Consider the following 16628-nt stretch of genomic DNA (forward strand, 5'->3'; position numbering starts at 1 on the left):
TCAGGAATGCTCCGGGGAGATAGCACACTAAGTCAAAGAAGTGCAGTGTATGGTGAGTTTTGGCTCATACACCGGAGTCTTTTTTGATACAACACACCTATCAATATTGTGATGTGCTGAGAAATACATTATGCGCACACTCATCGATTTTAAAGTGTGTGACTCGGCCCTTTTCAAAAGTACACTCAAGTCGGAAAAGCGGCGTGAATTATCAAAAATCAAACAACCTTTCTGGTGTGGTTTTATACACTAAACACAACAAATACGAACAAGCACACATAAAAAGACGTACTCCTCACGGGGGGTCTTAAGGCATCACGGGATGGAGGGAGGGTGGCCTCCGGTTTAGAAACATATTCTGGCAAGGAAAGTAAGGCGAGATTTAGGGCGCTGCAGTCACGCGTCTGGAAAAGAACTCCATCATGTAGATGCGAGTAAAGGCAAACGAGTGATGAAAGGGAGCCTCGTTGCCAAGAAATAGAGGTATTACTTACAGTTATCCAGGAGGAAAAAGTCCTGTCACCTATACACCTCTCCGTATGCCCGCAATGGAGGGTGCCGGCAGGCTCGTATACATTGACCCTTCCTGGAGGCGGAGTCGCGTCTGTGCACAGCACGTGACCGACTACGGGAGGCGCGGGGGGACAGTGTGCTGCCTCGGTTGCTAGGCAACTACGCAGGGAGCCGGGGTTCGGTTTCTGCTAAATGAAGTAAAAACCTTAACAAGTTTTTAAATTATATTAAATGCCAGAAGTTAAAAGGATATTCGCGGTGTGATAAGTACAGGCATCTGCACAACACCGTGCCGGCTGCAGGAGGTGCGAAGGGGCATGGTGCTGCCTGGAGGCGGAGGCGCGTCTGTACTCCGCACGTGACCAACTACGGGGGGCAGTGTGCTGCCTAGGTTGCTAGTGCGAAAGGGCATGGAGCTGTCTAAGTTATAAGGTATCCCGTAACTTAGACAGCTCTATGCCCTTTCGCACTTCCCGTAGCTGGCCTTGTTCTATGTAGATGTCACCGTTAATATCCTTTTCACTTCTGGCATTTAATATTATTTAAAAGCTCACTAAGTTTTTTAATTCAGCAGCAGGATCCGAACCCTGGTTTCCTGTGAGTTGCCTAGCAACCTAGGCAGCACACTGCCCCCCGTAGTTGGTCACGTGCGGAGTACAGACGCGACTCCGCCTCCAGGCAGCACCATGCCCCTTCGCACCTCCTGCAGCCGGCACTGTGTTGTGCAGATGCCGGTACTTATCACACCGTGAATATCCTTTTAACTTCTGGCATTTAATATAATTTTAAAACTTGTTAAGGTTTTTACTTCATTTAGCAGGAACCGGACCCCGGCTCCCTGCGTAGTTGCCTAGCAACCGAGGCAGCACACTGTCCCCCCGCGCCTCCCGTAGTCGGTCACGTGCTGTGCACAGACGCGACTCCGCCTCCAGGAAGGGTCAATGTATACGAGCCTGCCGGCACCCTCCATTGCGGGCATACGGAGAGGTGTATAGGTGACAGGACTTTTTCCTCCTGGATAACTGTAAATAATACCTCTATTTCTTGGCAACGAGGCTCCCTTTCATCACTCGTTTGCCTTTACTCGCATCTACATGATGGAGTTCTTTTCCAGACACGTGACTGCAGCGTCCTAAATCTCGCCTTACTTTCCTTGCCAGAATATGTTTCTAAACCGGAGGCCACCCTCCCTCCATCCTGTGATGCCTTAAGACCCCCTGTGAGGAGTACGTCTTTTTATGTGTGCTTGTTCGTATTTGTTGTGTTTAGTGTATAAAACCACACCAGAAAGGTTGTTTGCTTTTTGATAATTCACGCCGCTTTTCCGACTTGAGTGTACTTTTGAAAAGGGCTGAGTCACACACTTTAAAATCGATGAGTGTGCGCATAGTGTATTTCTCAGCACATCACAATATTGATAGGTGTGTTGTATCAAAAAAGACTCCGGTGTATGAGCCAAAACTCACCATACACTGCACTTCTTTGACTTAGTGTGCTATCTCCCCGGAGCATTCCTGACATGGGGTAATCAATTCCCCCCAATTAGCTCACATTACAACGCGATATGGTCTGAATGAGTACTGTGCGAGGAAACCACGAGACACACGTGATGAGCACTGCACGACGTTACAGGCTTGTAGTGATCTCGTTTTAATTATCCTTTTCTCTCCACAGGTCTTTTTTTTTTTTTTTATATTTTCTTCATACCCTATTTTAAGGTTTTTGAAGCATCAGCCTACTACAGATTTTTGTAGATAAGGCTCAGGAATCTAGGGCTGGCAGGGTGTTAGTGTACTCTGACCCCCCATTTTCCTTTCGGTCCTGCAGAAAACCCGGCTAACTGCTATGTATGGGTTGAAACATTTAGACCTTGCACATACTGATACACACAGTCATAACTCACTGTAATTGTATCGCAACACGTTTTTATTTAATGTCCAGTAATCTTAAAATAAAATCCATTTGTCATAGATATACCAGGACATTTTTTAACATTTTTTCTGCACCACTCACAAGAACCCGCTCCACTGTATTCCAGGTGTTGCAGCACACCCTGTTGGCACTCGGCCTTCGGGGTGGCCCCGATGATGAAGCATGTCACCACTAGGTGGTGAGTGAGGGGTTTAATATAACCTAAGAAAGACTCCTGTCTCCATTTGTCCAGCTTCATCATCTGTCCTCATTCAGATCACCTTTCGAGTAATCCCTTGAGGTGGTACTCCTTTCTTGTTTACTAATACTAGTCCAGGGGACCAGGAGTACTCTCCATTCACACCCTTGTGTGAATAAGCTTCCCTTACTCTCTTTTTGTTTAAGTGGCTATTGCATAATACCATGAGGATATAAGAAGATGAATAAATATCCTAGTGACACAAGAAGCGCTAGTATATATTGATCTAGAGTTCTACATGCAATTGTATTGCTTGATGATCTAGTCCACTGTAGAAATTGCCCAATTACACAGAAGATGTACTAAAGAAACATAGATGTAACTACACCGATGAGGACTGAAGAAGATGTGAATGAAAAGCACTCATCCTTTGAAAAAACACATAAGTTAATTAGTTATGGCTGTGTCATTTTTTATGTGAAATAAATATATATATTTCTACGTACACAATACAGGTTTTTGAATTTTTTATCATAAAAAACAGATAAAACAAGACAAACAACAACCCTCACCCACCCCGAACCCCAAAAATGTACAAGTTAACTTAGTCCCGCGTTCTGAGCAACGAAGTAGAAAAGAGAACTTGAGTGTATCTCTGTTCATAAAGTCCCAGAAAAGATTTCAGCGCTCCTCTGATTCAGGTGTCTTTTACTTGGTCCATTCAATCACAGACAGAAGAAAACAGAAAATGCCTTCTTTTTTTTCTTAAATACAATCAGAAAACCTCGTCTCCGGCCGAATCTGGGTTTAAAATTCAAGTCTTTTTTTTAATGTGCCAAAGTTCCCATTTTCCGAAGAGACCTGCTTTCTCCCCTTTCATCCAGATGACCCAGAGAGCCGGAAACAGCTTCCAAAAATGTCCGTTTGATTTCCTTTTCTCTCCCAGTGTGGTGATCGACCCCCGTCTTGTCTGTTTAGGGACACAGTGCTCGTGAGGTGACAAGAAGGGTGAGGGGAGTGAGTTTGGGCAAAAAGGCGAGGTGAGGGGCGGGAGAGGAAAGGGGCAGTACAGAGGAGCGGGGGGGACCCCCTCAGTGCGCGTGTATGTCCATGGCTTGTCCGTTCACAATGGGCTCCCCGGGACTCTGGGCCGACATCATGTGGTGGGGCGAGGGCCCGTTGGGCATCATGACTGCCGTGTGGTGGGGGTGGCCCGGGAGGTAGGAGTGCAGTGCAGGTCCGTGCCGCAGTCCGGCGGGATGGGGGGTCATCTGTGGAGGGGTGTACCCAGCTTGCGTGAATCCCATGGCCATCGGCCCTCCGGGGTAATCCCCAGGCATACCCGCCATGCCTTGGAAGCCTGCAGCAGACGAGAGGGAGAGAGAGAAAAAAAAACACTGTGAGCGTTTGATTCATCGCACCCTCGCGCTAATAATACTGAAAAATGTGTACAACTTCCTCGGCGCTGCCAGCACAAACACGGCCTCCGCCAGGACTTTCATGCGCTTTCGGAGCCAGCTGATATTTGTGTCTTTATTTTTAACTGTCAAGGCAATGAACATAATAAAAACAGAGGCAACATCTTGTCTTTATAAAGCTCTGACAGGGGGCTGGGCATGACACGAGTGACTTGATACCATGGTGCGGTTTTGTGGCCAAACCAGATCTCTGTTGACAGCTCTCCCCAGGACTAGATGTTACAACACACACCCCAAAATCACTCAAAATGTTAAATCTGGAACCCAAAGTGGTTACTGGGAGAGAACTACTGTGCTCAGATACAACAGGCACATTGGGTGTCTTTGGGTTGGTTGCAAGTTTGACAGTGGCGGCTTCACCGCCATGGGGGACAAGTGTCGCCCCCCCCTTGCTGAGAGCCAGCTGAGGGAGGTGGTAAAATAAAACGATAATAAAACCATTTTATTAACATTTTATTTTACTTTCCGCACTTGAGCCAGCAAGCCAAGTCTGGGCAGGGCCATGATAAGAGCAGGGGGAGGAGTACTGCACACTGAAAGAGCGCATGAAGTGCGCTTATCTAAGGCCGGCCAAACTATCATGCGCACCTTGATCTCTCTCCACCCGAGCTGTGTTGTACCCCATGGTGGAGCACAGGCAGAGGATCCTAGGACCTGAGCCAGCATTAAACAAGCCTGCTCAGGCCAATCACGGCACTGCTCTCATGCTGTATTACCAGTATCAGTGCAGCGCCATGATTGGTGTCTAGGAAGTCTTGCAGTGTGCAGCAGCCCCAGGGGAATTGGAGTCCGGCTGGAGTAGAAGAACCCCGTGATGGCAGTGGCAGGTAAGTGCTTTTCTTGTTTTTCTGTTATTTAAACCCCCTCCACCACCACCCGCCCTACCACCCGTTAAGGAGAGCAGTTGCTACTGATGTTAGTTTGTTCATTGCAGCTCGTTGTCTCTACAAATGGAGAAGAGATTCACCTCAGCTCTCTGGGAGAAGGCATTTACCGGGTTTACCAGAAGAAGGGTTCACTCTGAAACTCTGGCACAAGGGATTCACCCTGAGACTCTTGCAGAAAGAATTTACCTTAGCATTCTGGCAGAAGGGATTCACACTGGTGTCTGTCAGAAAGGATTCACCTTAGCATTCTGGCAGAAGGGATTCACCCTGGATTCACCTTAGCATTCTGGCAGAAGGGATTCACCCTGGTGTCTGTCAGAAAGGATTCACCTTAGCGTTCTGGCAGAAGGGATTCACCCTAAGTCTCTGGCAGAAAGGATTCACCATAGCATTCTAGCAGAAGGAATTCACCTTGAGTCTCTGTCAGAAAGGGTTCACCATAGCATTTTGGCAGAAGGGATTCACCCTGGTGTCTGTCAGAAAGGATTCACCTTAGCATTCTGGCAGAAGGGATTCACCGTGGTGTCTGTCAGAAAGGATTCACCTTAGCGTTCTGGCAGAAGGGATTCACCCTAAGTCTCTTGCAGAAAGTATTCACCATAGCATTCTAGCAGAAGGAATTCACCTTGAGTCTCTGTCAGAAAGGATTCACCATAGCATTCTGGCAGAAGGGATTCACCCTGAGACTCTTGCAAAAAGGATTCACCATAGCATTCTGGCAGAAGGGATTTACACTGGGTCTCTGTCAGAAAGAATTCACCATAGCATTTGAGCAGAAATAATTCACTGTGGCTTTCTGGGAAAAGAGGTTCACCGTAGCTCTCTGAGAGAAGACTTTAGACTGGTTTCACACGAGACAATATTCATCTAGACTCTCTGGCAGAAGGAATTCACTGTAGCACTCTGGGAGAAGAGATACACCTTGGCTCTGAGAGAAGGGTTAACCCTGGTTCCACCAGAGACGAACTTCGCCTGGCCGCTCTGGTAGAAGGGAGTCACTGTAGCACTCTGGGAGAAGAGACACACCTTGGCTCTGGGAGAAGGGTTAACCCTGGTTCCACCAGAGACTAAACTCGCAGGGCCACTCTGGTAGAAGGGATTCCCCATAGTACAAAGGGAGAAGGGATTCAACGTGGCTCTCTGGGAGCACACTTTGGCTCTCTGGTAGAAGAGATGCACCTTGGCTCTCTGGGAAGAGACATTCACCTGGCTCTCCATGGGAAGGGTTCATCATGACTCTCCAGAATAGGGTTCCCCTGGTCACTCTGGGAGAAGGGATTCACCATAGCACTCTGGGAGGAGGAAGTTACGTTGGCAGGGATTCACCATGCTCACCTTGTCTCTCCAAGAATATAAGTTCACATGGGCTCTCTGGCCTAAGGGATCCACCACTACTTTCTGGGAGGAGGAATTCATCTTGGCTTTCTGGATTTGTCTTTTCTCTAGGAGAAGAGATTCAAGTGGGCTCCCCGGGAGTAGATTCACCCAGTGGCGTCACTAGGAGGGTGCGGGGGGTGCGGACCGCACCGGGTGACACCCTCACATGGGGGTGACACCATCTGGTTGAGCCCCCCGCCCCCCCAGCAGGCCTCTGTACATGGCACCCCCTGCACCGCACCCGAAGGCCTCGGAGAGACTCGATCCGCTTTAAAAACAAAAGCGAACCGAGATATTTTCTCACCTATTCGAATTAAAATGTTCTCATTAGATAAAGTTTGAAAAGTGTAGTAATGAGGGGCCCCCGCCATTTATATGGAAAAAGACACAGTGCTAAAGAGGGGGGGGGATATTAACCGCTTGGAAATTAGCTTTTACTTTAGCTGTTACATATCGTAACATTCTCACGTCTACAAACTCGCTGGTGCCTTGTACACAGATTTCTTTTTGCATCTTGAAAAGCTTTAAAAGAGAAACCACATGAAAGCGGCAGAGAGTGGGTTTAATGTGCGAGAGAGAGGGAGCTAGAGGGGGTAAGAAGACAGAGAGAGAGAGAGTTAGAGTGAGAAAGACAGAGAGAGAGGGAGCTAGAGTGAGAAAGACAGAGAGAGAGGGAGCTAGAGGGAGTAAGACAGAGAGAGGGAGACAGAGGTAACTAGAGGAAGTAAGACAGAGAGAGAGAGAGAGAGGGAGCTAGACAGAGAGAGGGAGCTAGAGGGAGTATGATAGAGAGAGAGGGAGCTAGAGGGAGCAAGAAAGAGAGGGAGCAAGACAGAGAGAGAGGGAGCTAGAGGGAATAAGAGAGATGGAGGTAGAGGGAGCAAGACAGAGAGAGAGGGCGCTAGAGGGAGTCAGACAGAGAGAGAGGGAGCTAGAGGGAGTAAGACAGAGAAAGAGGGAGACAGAGGGAGCTAGAGGGAGTAAGAGAGAGAGCGGGAGCTAGAGGGAGTAAGAGAGAGAGTGGGAGCTAGAGAGAGTAAGACAGAGAGAGGGAGCTAGAGGGAGTAAGACAGAGAGAGAGGGAGCAAGAGGGAGTAAGACAGAGAGAGAGGGAGCTAGAAGGAGTAAGAGAGGGAGAGAGGGAGCTAGAGGGAGCAAGACAGAGAGAGGGAGCTAGAGGGAGTAAGACAGAGAGAGAGGGAGCTAGAGGGCGTAAGGCAGAGAGGGAGGGAGCTAGAGGGAGTAAGACAGAGAGAGAGGGAGCTAGAGGGAGTAAGACAGAGAGAGGGAGCTATACAGAAAGAGGGAGCTAGAGGGAGTAAGACAGTACCTAGCACCGTACATTTCCGACAGAGGTAGTCCATGCGGTAAGTCGTGAGGGGGTGACACCATGAGTTACCCGCACCGGGTGACACCAACCCCAGTGACACCACTGGATTGACCCTGGCTTTCCAAGAGAAGGGTTCTCTTTGACTCTTCAGAAGGATGCCAGATCTGGAATTGGAGCTTGAAGGAGAGTTATCGAGGGGTAAGTGAACTGAATGCACTAGAGTAAAAGACTGCCTATGCCCTCTCTGTCTAAAGGTGCATCCGCAGCATTATGGATCAGGTAGTCAATCAATATCAATAGTTATTGGCCCTCTACAGTCTTATGTACCTAAACTGATATGTGGCCTCCTAGCTTGAGTTTAGAGTTCAAAGTAAATCTGATGTTGGGTTGGTGTTGTACATCACTTTACACATCACTCTGTACACTCTAACGTTGAAGCACCTTAAAGGGGCTTGTGGGGTCTTCATAATCCAGTCAGCTCACCTGCTGAGGTCTGGGTGCATGTAGCAGCTATTCCGTGGGGAGACTGGCTTCTAGGCAAATTGGGGGCAGCCCTGATTGATGAGGATTTTTGCAAGAACAGCAGGGCTGAGGCGAAGTCTGCTCAAACTAACAAAAAAGTGACTCTGCTCTACCACAACAAGCTTTAGTTAGGGTTTACGTGAACATATTTTTGATTTACCTATCGTATGGTCAGCCTAAAAGGGGATCCCATTGTCTGAGTAATTCAAGTTCAGTAGGGTGGTACAACTTTGTTCGGGATCACAAGCTCTGCCAGCAGATGTGTTTTATAATAAACCCATTCTTGCTCAGGGACATTTCACATAAAAGACCTGGGAAAATCCTCGGGTGCTGCAAGTTCCTAAAACCTTTGTTTTAAGGTTAACGTTCAAGGAACAATTCTGTGGGAGGAATAAATGCTGTCTTTGTGTTTTGTGCTCAGCCACAAAGGAGGAAAGAAGTAGATGAATACCAATTTTGATGCAGCCACAAGACGGCAGAATTGTGCAAAGCATGTGAATCTAGGAGAGATTGAATGCTGCAAGAATACCACTTTTGGTGCAGTTCTTGGGCATGTGACAAATAGTCAGCTGCTAAGAGTGCCGCCAGCAGGGGACACTAGACTGGCCATGCAAACAGCTAAGGCTTCCCTCAGGCTCGACGTGGAGGTCAAGCTGCTGCTGGAAAAGGACCCCTTGGCAGCACAGCAGTGCTTGAAATGGAAAAATATAAGTGCAGGTACCCTGTACCAGGGTACCTGCTTGTTTCTGAGAAGTGCCGGTACCCTCCAATTAAAAGTGTTACATCTCTCTTGAGAAGTGCAGGCACTCTTGGCGCTCAAAATTTAAAACAAGCACTGGCGTTGCCAATAGGTCTCGCAGTAGGAAAGTTTGAGCTATTGGTTGTGTAAATGACAAAGCCCTTTATGTATTCTAAATGATAACAACAGTGAAAGGCATTGTTATTTGCCATTGTAATAGTTCCACCTGTCGTACTGCGCGATCTATTGGCAACGTGAGTGTTGTTCGTGTGTGAGTGGCGTTGTGTGTGTGAGTGGCGTTGCGTGTGTGAGTGGCGTTGCGTGTGTGGCGTTGCGTGTGTGAGTGGCGTTGCGTGTGTGAGTGGCGTTGCGTGTGTGAGTGGCATTGCGTGTGTGAGTGGCGTTGCGTGTGTGAGAGGTGTTGCCTGTGTGTGAGGCGTTGGCTGTGTGATTTGTGTTGCCTGTGTGAGTGGCGTTGCCTGTGTGAGTGGCGTTGGCAGTGTGAGTGGCGTTGCATGTGTGAGTGGCGTTGCATGTGGCAGTGGCGTTGCATGTGTGCGTAGTTGAGTGGCGTTGCGTAGTTGAGTGGTGTTGCGTTGTTTAGTGGCGTTGCATGTGTGAGTGGTGTTGCATGTGTGAGTGGCGTTGCATGTGTGAGTGTCGTTGCGTAGTTGAGTGTCGTTGCGTAGTTGAGTGGTGTTGCGTTGTTTAGTGGCGTTGCATGTGTGAGTGGTGTTGCATGTGTGAGTGGCGTTGCATGTGTGAGTGTCGTTGCGTAGTTGAGTGTCGTTGCGTAGTTGAGTGGCGTTGCATAGTTGAGTGGCATTGCGTAGTTGAGTGGCGTTGCGTAGTTGAGTGTCTTTTAGTAGATGAGTGGCGTTGCGTAGATGAGGGTGAGGTGTTGAGGGTGAGTAAGGATGAGTGAGAGTGAGGGTGAGTGAGGTGTTGAGGGTGAGTGAGGAGTTGAGGGTGAGTGAGGTGTTGAGGGTGAGTGATGGTGAGGTGTTGAGGGTGAGGTGTTGAGGGTGATTGAGGTGTTGAGGGTGAGTGCGGGTGAGGAGTTGAGGTGGAGGCGTTGAGGGTGAGTGAGGGTGAGTGTGAGGTATTGTCATTGAGTGTGAGTGAGTGTAAGTGAGGGGGTGTGAGGGTGATGGGGGGTGATGGTGAGGGTGTGTGAGCGTGAGGGTGTGTGAGTCTGAGTGTGAGTTATTGTCATTGAGTGTGTGTGAGTGTGAGTGAGGGGGTGTGAGTGTGTGAGTGTGAGGGTGAGGAGTTGAGGGTGAGTGCGTGTGAGGGTGACTGTGGAGTTGAGGGTGAGTGAGGTGTTGAGGGTGAGTGAGGTGTTGAGGGTGAGTGAGGTGTTGAGGGTGAGTGAGGTGTTGAGGGTGAGTGCGGGTGAGGAGTTGAGGTGGAGGCGTTGAGGGTGAGTGAGGGTGAGTGTGAGGTATTGTCATTGAGTGTGAGTGAGTGTGAGTGAGGGGGTGTGAGGGTGATGGGGGGTGATGGTGAGGGGGGGTGAGCGTGAGGGTGTGTGAGTCTGAGTGTGAGTTATTGTCATTGAGTGTGTGTGAGTGTGAGTGAGGGGGTGTGAGTGTGTGAGTGTGAGGGTGAGGAGTTGAGGGTGAGTGCGTGTGAGGGTGACTGTGGAGTTGAGGGTGAGTGAGGTGTTGAGGGTGAGTGAGGTGTTGAGGGTGAGTGAGGTGTTGAGGGTGATTGAGGGGTTGAGGGTGAGTGAGAGTGAGTGAGCGTGAGGGTGAGTGAGGGTGAGTGTGAGTTTGGGTGAGGTGTTGAGGGTGGGTGAGGGTGAGGCGTTGAGGGTGAGTGAGGATGAGTGAGGGTGAGTGAGGAGTGAGTGTGAGTTAGGGTGAGGGGTTGAGGGTGGGTGAGGGTGAGGGGTTGAGGGTGAGTGAGGATGAGTGAGGATGAGTGAGGGTGAGTGAGGGTGAGTGAGGGTGAGTGAGGGTGAGTGAGGGTGAGTGAGGGGTTGAGGGTGAGTGAGGGTGAGTGAGGGTGAGTGAGTGAGGGTGAGTGAGGGTGAGGGGGAGGGGTTGAGGGTGAGTGAGGGTGAGGGGTTGAGGGTGAGTGAGGGTGAGTGGGGGGTTGAGGGTGAGCCACAAAACACAATGAACTGAGGCACTCATAAATAGATTACTGCTCTGACAAAACCGAAAATAAAAATGAAACCACTGCTGCTTCAGGGCAGCAACTGCTGCATATATTTAGTAAGGGTCCTTCCAAAACGAAAAGCAAAATTGCAAGTGCCGATCCTACTGCCAATGGAATGCATTTTCAAAATAAACGGGAAACAGCGGCAATGGCGCCGACCCACTAAAATTAACAGGCAGCGATGGGTGGGTGGTAGTGGTGGTGGGGATGGCACAAGGAATTTAAGTGACAGAAACGGGCACAAAAGTTCACTTTGTTAAAACAAGTTGCTGTGCACGTTGGCGTCGTGTTCTACAACCCACAAATGATTCAAATCTTTAACTCTCAATCTTGTATGTGGACGTCACCAGACAACCGAAGACATTACAAATATTGTTGTAAAAAACTGGGTTGCATGCAGTAAATTATTGAAGTTGTACTTTATGTCACGTCAGTAATCCTTTATATTGCTTGTGAACCTCAAACTTGTGCCGCACTTTAAATTGCAAAACCGCACGTCAATCGCAGTGTGTGGTCCATTGTGTGTATCTGCATGGTGCTGTGAAGGAGCCCAGTCACCCAGAAGCTCATTTACATAGCACTCTGCACACGTAGCTTTCCCTCCAGGTATCGTCACCCTAGGGTATCGCCTAGTTTAAAGCAAGGTAAGAGACTTACTGGCACTAACCTTCACTGAGGCCCTAGAACCTTCTGGAGCGGTTTACACGCGGAGCTGCACGTTTCGACAGACATCACGCACTGTAGAATGTCCGACGTGGGAAAGGATGGGCGTGGGTTAGGTCACGGGTAGCCTGCCGTGACCTAATTACCACAAACTGGGTCATGCAGTGTTGATTCAGGAATGCATGCCTGCTTGATGCACCAGATATCCAGGAACGAACCGACGACGGGAACGCATAGCGTGATTGGAAGAGATCAGCGGCCTGCATCGCGACAGTGAGCAGCGGCTTCCAGTACACAGCGGGCTGGGCGGAAGTGCAGGTGAAGAGGGCTTAACAGACCGGAAGGAGGCCCTGGCAAAATCACCCCTGGAAGCTCACATTACAGACTCGGCCAGAGGAGTCCCGGACGGCACATACCACGCAGCGGGGATCATACAAACAAGCTCCCAGGACGCTGCACTGCACAATAACTGATAAGGGGGCAGGATAAACGGAAAAACAGGCGATCAATAAACTGGGACCTGGGAAGCCAAAACGAGCACTCGGACAGGAGAAACGCGCCGTGCACCAGAAACAAAAAAATGAAACGCCGGATGGGGGCGGGAAAGCCTGGTGGGAGGCGTGAATGCGCGAGGGGAGGCAGGCGGATTGGGAGAGAAGCCTGATGGGGGCGGGAGAGCCTGGTGGGTGGGCGTGAATGAGGGGAGGACTGGGCTGGGCTTGCATGCGGATTGGGAGAGAAGCCTGATGGGTGCGGGAGAGCCTGGTGGGTGGGCGTGAATGAGGGGAGGACTGGGCTGGGCTTGCATGCGGATTGGGAGAGAAGCCTGATGGGGGCGGGAGAGCCTGGTGGGTGGGCGTGAATGAGGGGAGGACTGGGCTGGGCTTGCATGCGATGCGCGTGCATGTTGACGGGCACTGCATGAAAACCGCGGGCTGAAAGCCCTTTGGTTTGACGAGAAAATAGCCGACTTGAATTCTCCCCATTTCCCATTCCTGCGGAATGGTAAAGGCTCGACCTAAAAAGTGCAAGTACTCAATTTAAACCACGATCAAGGGGGACATCCTTGACTCTCTCTCTGTGCAAAAACCTTCCACGGGGCCTCAACATCAAGGGAGTTTATTGGCAAGATCATTTACATCGAGACATCAACCAGCTGACCATAAAGGAGCTTCAAGCAACGCATCTGGCCCTCCCTGACTATAACTCTTCAGGAAACAGTGGCCACACTGGCCAGAGGAGTGGAGGGGCCTCCATGGAGAGGCAGCTTTGTCCCAGGTTAGGAGAAAAAAAAGATTAATTACGGTCCATATCAACATGCCTAAAGACAGGGCTTAAGTGGGATGAAAAAACTGGGGGGTCCCTCAAGGAGGCGTGGCCAATGTAATTAAGGGCGTGGCTTAAAAACACATAACTAAAAATCTGTGCTTAGCCTAGTGTGCCGCCCGACTGGTATTTTGTGGTTTCTGTCATTGCATCCAGATATGATACAACAAGTCACAGTATACCTACAACAAGTCAATGGTTGTTAGTTGCATAAGATAAATGAGCAGCAACTATGGCTTGTATTAGTATTCAAAAAGCTTCCATTTAAGCTCTGGTGACACCACGACAATGTTGCTGCTCCTGAGATTCACAAAGAGAAGGGAAATCGAGAGAAATTACTCTTTAAAGGATTTCCCTTCCCCTATAACGCTTGAAAAAAACGTGCCGCCTGTGCCAGGGCACAAAACAGCCCGATAGAGACCCGTTTCGAGGCCTCCTTAAAAAAACTGCCGGTGCTCAGACCCAGTGAGACCCAGCCCACTTAAAGCCCTGCCTAAAGAAACAATCGGGCAATTCGATTTTATTTCAATAGAGCGGTTTATTCCCTTCTTTGCAGAGTGTTTTGTTCAATGCACGTTTGATCGCAAGATAGCTCAGTGAGTTGATGTTACCTGTTGACATATACTGTGATCTCTATACGTTGCAAAAACAAACTCTAAGAAACCTAGCTCACACTGCAATCATTCCTAAAGCAGTAAATTAAGCACTGTCAAAAGGAGTTATAGACAGTGCTTATAACGACACTGGAGTGGTACAAAGCACTATATAAAAATAGCTTATTATGAATTAGCTGCGCTGTATGTGCGACAAGGTTTTTTTTCACCACACTTGCTTATGAAATCTTGGCAATGCCCACAACAGATTCTGTATGCCCACACAACCTACAAGTGCCGCTCTGGCACACATTGCTTTTTCATATGCTGTACGTCTGGCGAGCTGCTAATGTTGTGGAAACTGTGATTTTCCAAACGCAGGGGTAGGAAAAAGAAAGAAATTAAAGGCACACGCCTCAAAGCGGCAATTTGAAAATGGAGCTTTGCGGCCCCCAATATGGACGGCTTTTCACTTTTTGATGGGGTTTATTAAAACTCCCTGGGGCTTTCTATCTCCTATGCTTTCTCTGATCCCTCCTCGGTCTTCTCATCCTTTCCCTTTGCTCTATCACTCCTCTCTGTACCCCAATTCACTCTTACATTTCAGCGCCTTCCTCCTCACACTTACACAAACTTGCCCTATCTCACTTTTTCTTTTTCCTTTTTCTGAGTCTCGCTCTTTGCAAAACTCCTTCATTGTCTTTTTTGTTTTTGCTTTCCACACCCCCTTTTAGCGTTCCCTTCTCTCTAACCCCACTTGCTAATAATTCCCCACTCTCTCCGAAATGTCCTTAGCTTCGTGTTATTGTTTTTTCTGGAGCCTCCCCTCTGCACCTCCCCAACACATGAATCTCTGGTGCTAGGGGCAGGCCGGCCATTTGCTGGTAGTTAGTCTAGAACCCCTATAACTGCCCCATCCACTGCATTGTGCTCTTGGGCACCACATGGGATAAGAATCCTGCCCATTCAACACCTAGTCACAACTTTGCCCTTCCCTGCCTTGACAGCTGAGGGAAAGGGCGTGCACCCTTAGTCGTCATTCCTCGCGATATCCACGCTGACCGGGCAAAATAACCTCACGTTGCAGCAGCACCCGACAAAGGTAGGTGGAAGAGACACAGAGATGGTATTAGGGAGATACCAGCCAACCTCAGGTTATATACTAAGTACACGATAGACACATCTTTCAGGGTGAGATGCGAGAACCCCACCATTACATTTCTAGTTACCCTCTTTCCAGTTAGGCTTTTGTTAATGCTATGCAGAGGTGAGAGGAAACAAAGTCAGTGCACAGAGTACAACACTGAGTTCTGCTCACTGCAATGCCAAGTATGGTGAGAGCAGGGTCTGTGAGAAACGTGTCAGAGGTATTTTGGCGGGAAAAGCCATGTAATAAGGTAATGGGAGGAAAACATTTGACTTTCGCTGGAAACCTTATCCAGCAGGATGAGGGGGCTCAAAGGAGTCTGGGGTTAAAAAAGTTAAGAGGCTGGCGCAAAAAAAGTTTACAGGAGGGGGAAGCCATTCATTGCAACCTCGAGAGATATAAATACATGGTTACGCCTCTGTGTTAACCATGTAAAACCCTCCTGAGCCTGCCAGCTGTTATAACTGAATACCATTTTATTTAGAGTAAAATGAGCCCCATCTAACTCACAAAATCCTAGGAGATTTTGGGTGGCCTTCCTGGAAGGTACCAGAAGCCTGCCTACGCACAGCAGCCAATCAGGAACAGGATGAACTCCAAACCTTGGCATGGGTGGTTCTTCCCTCCCTCCTCGCTGCCCATCCAGCTAGGATGTGTGTCTCTTAAAAAAGGACTCTGGCGGCGAAAGAGGGGGACAGGAACGAGGGAGCACGGGGTTAGAGAGGGAAAGAAAGCTTTAAACCGCTTCTTTGTAGTCGGGGCCTGGCCTAGCGGAGGCTTGCTGACCCATACTAAATAGCAGCCTGGCAGTGGAGAAATCTGCATACCTATGCAGTCACTTTGATTAGATGTGCTGGCAGTGACTGCGTATTTAACCGAGCTTCTATCAATTAGCCCTTCCTGGGGGCTCCAGACCCCTCATCTGTGGCTAATGTTCAACGCTCTTTTCCATTGATTCCCTAATTTACTTCTATTCACGCTGCTTAGCCACAGCTCCGGGGACTCCGCTGAGCCCAGAGCCCGGCTGGCCGCATGTAGCTAGGCAGCACAGCATCCGCCTCCCCCCTCCCATCCGCCAGCCAAGCCCGCTTCCATCCGGAGATTAGAGACCAGGCCGTTTGGGGGTGGAGGCGCTCCCTTGGACCGTTCCCACCCCCATCTTACCTTTGTAGGGGACAGCAAATCCCTGCGTGATCAGCGTCACGGCGAGGGTGCCAAGGGCCCTTGCGCAACTGGGGAAAATGGGCCCCGTTTCCCTGGATGGACAGTAAAATACAGCCATAATTTTAGGATAATGGCTTGTTTACATCCACAGACATCGGTGCCAATGCACCTGCTGCACAATTGATAGCTATGAACGTGTGCGGGTTGCAGCGCCTGAGACATAGCACTGCTTAGTAGCAGAGCGTGACCACGCTGCGGCAGACATTTTCTGGGGGGTGACTCTGTTCCACAGGATGCACGTGTGCACTCGTTCCTCAGGGTTGTTTGTCGACAGTGCTGTCAATAGGCAGGTACTGTCCGGTACTGAGTACCTGCACTTCTTTCATGTGGATGGAAGAGCACCAGCACTTCTCAGCACCAGTGAAATCAGGGGCAGCTCCTCCACTAAGGCAGAGGATCGTCGCCTCACGAGAAAAATAAAATGATAATAATGCCACGTTACTATCATTTTATTTTTCCCTAGCGGCTCTGTACGGGCGGGGCTGCCAACAGAGCAGGGGAGGAGGGGTAGGCACTCTCCAAATGCGCATGATGGTTTGGCCAGCTGTCTCGG

General features: G+C 49.3%; 1 protein-coding gene across 4 annotated transcripts in view; it reads right to left on the reverse strand.

The window, feature by feature from the left end:
- Positions 1–3078: 3078 nt before the first annotated feature.
- The window catches only part of LOC147665967 (homeobox protein meis3), a 131355-nt gene continuing 117805 nt past the window's right edge, over positions 3079–16628 (reverse strand). For all 4 annotated transcript variants that reach the window (XM_086949368.1, XM_086949370.1, XM_086949367.1 and 1 more), the window contains one exon: positions 3079–3983. In XM_086949368.1, coding sequence (XP_086805494.1) covers positions 3715–3983 — 269 coding nt within the window. In that variant the 3' untranslated portion in view covers positions 3079–3714. The remainder of the gene's footprint in view (positions 3984–16628) is intronic.

The sequence above is a fragment of the Lissotriton vulgaris genome, unplaced genomic scaffold, assembly GCF_964263255.1.
Source record: "Lissotriton vulgaris unplaced genomic scaffold, aLisVul1.2 SCAFFOLD_236, whole genome shotgun sequence".
In the NCBI taxonomy this organism is placed as follows: Eukaryota; Metazoa; Chordata; class Amphibia; order Caudata; family Salamandridae; genus Lissotriton; species Lissotriton vulgaris.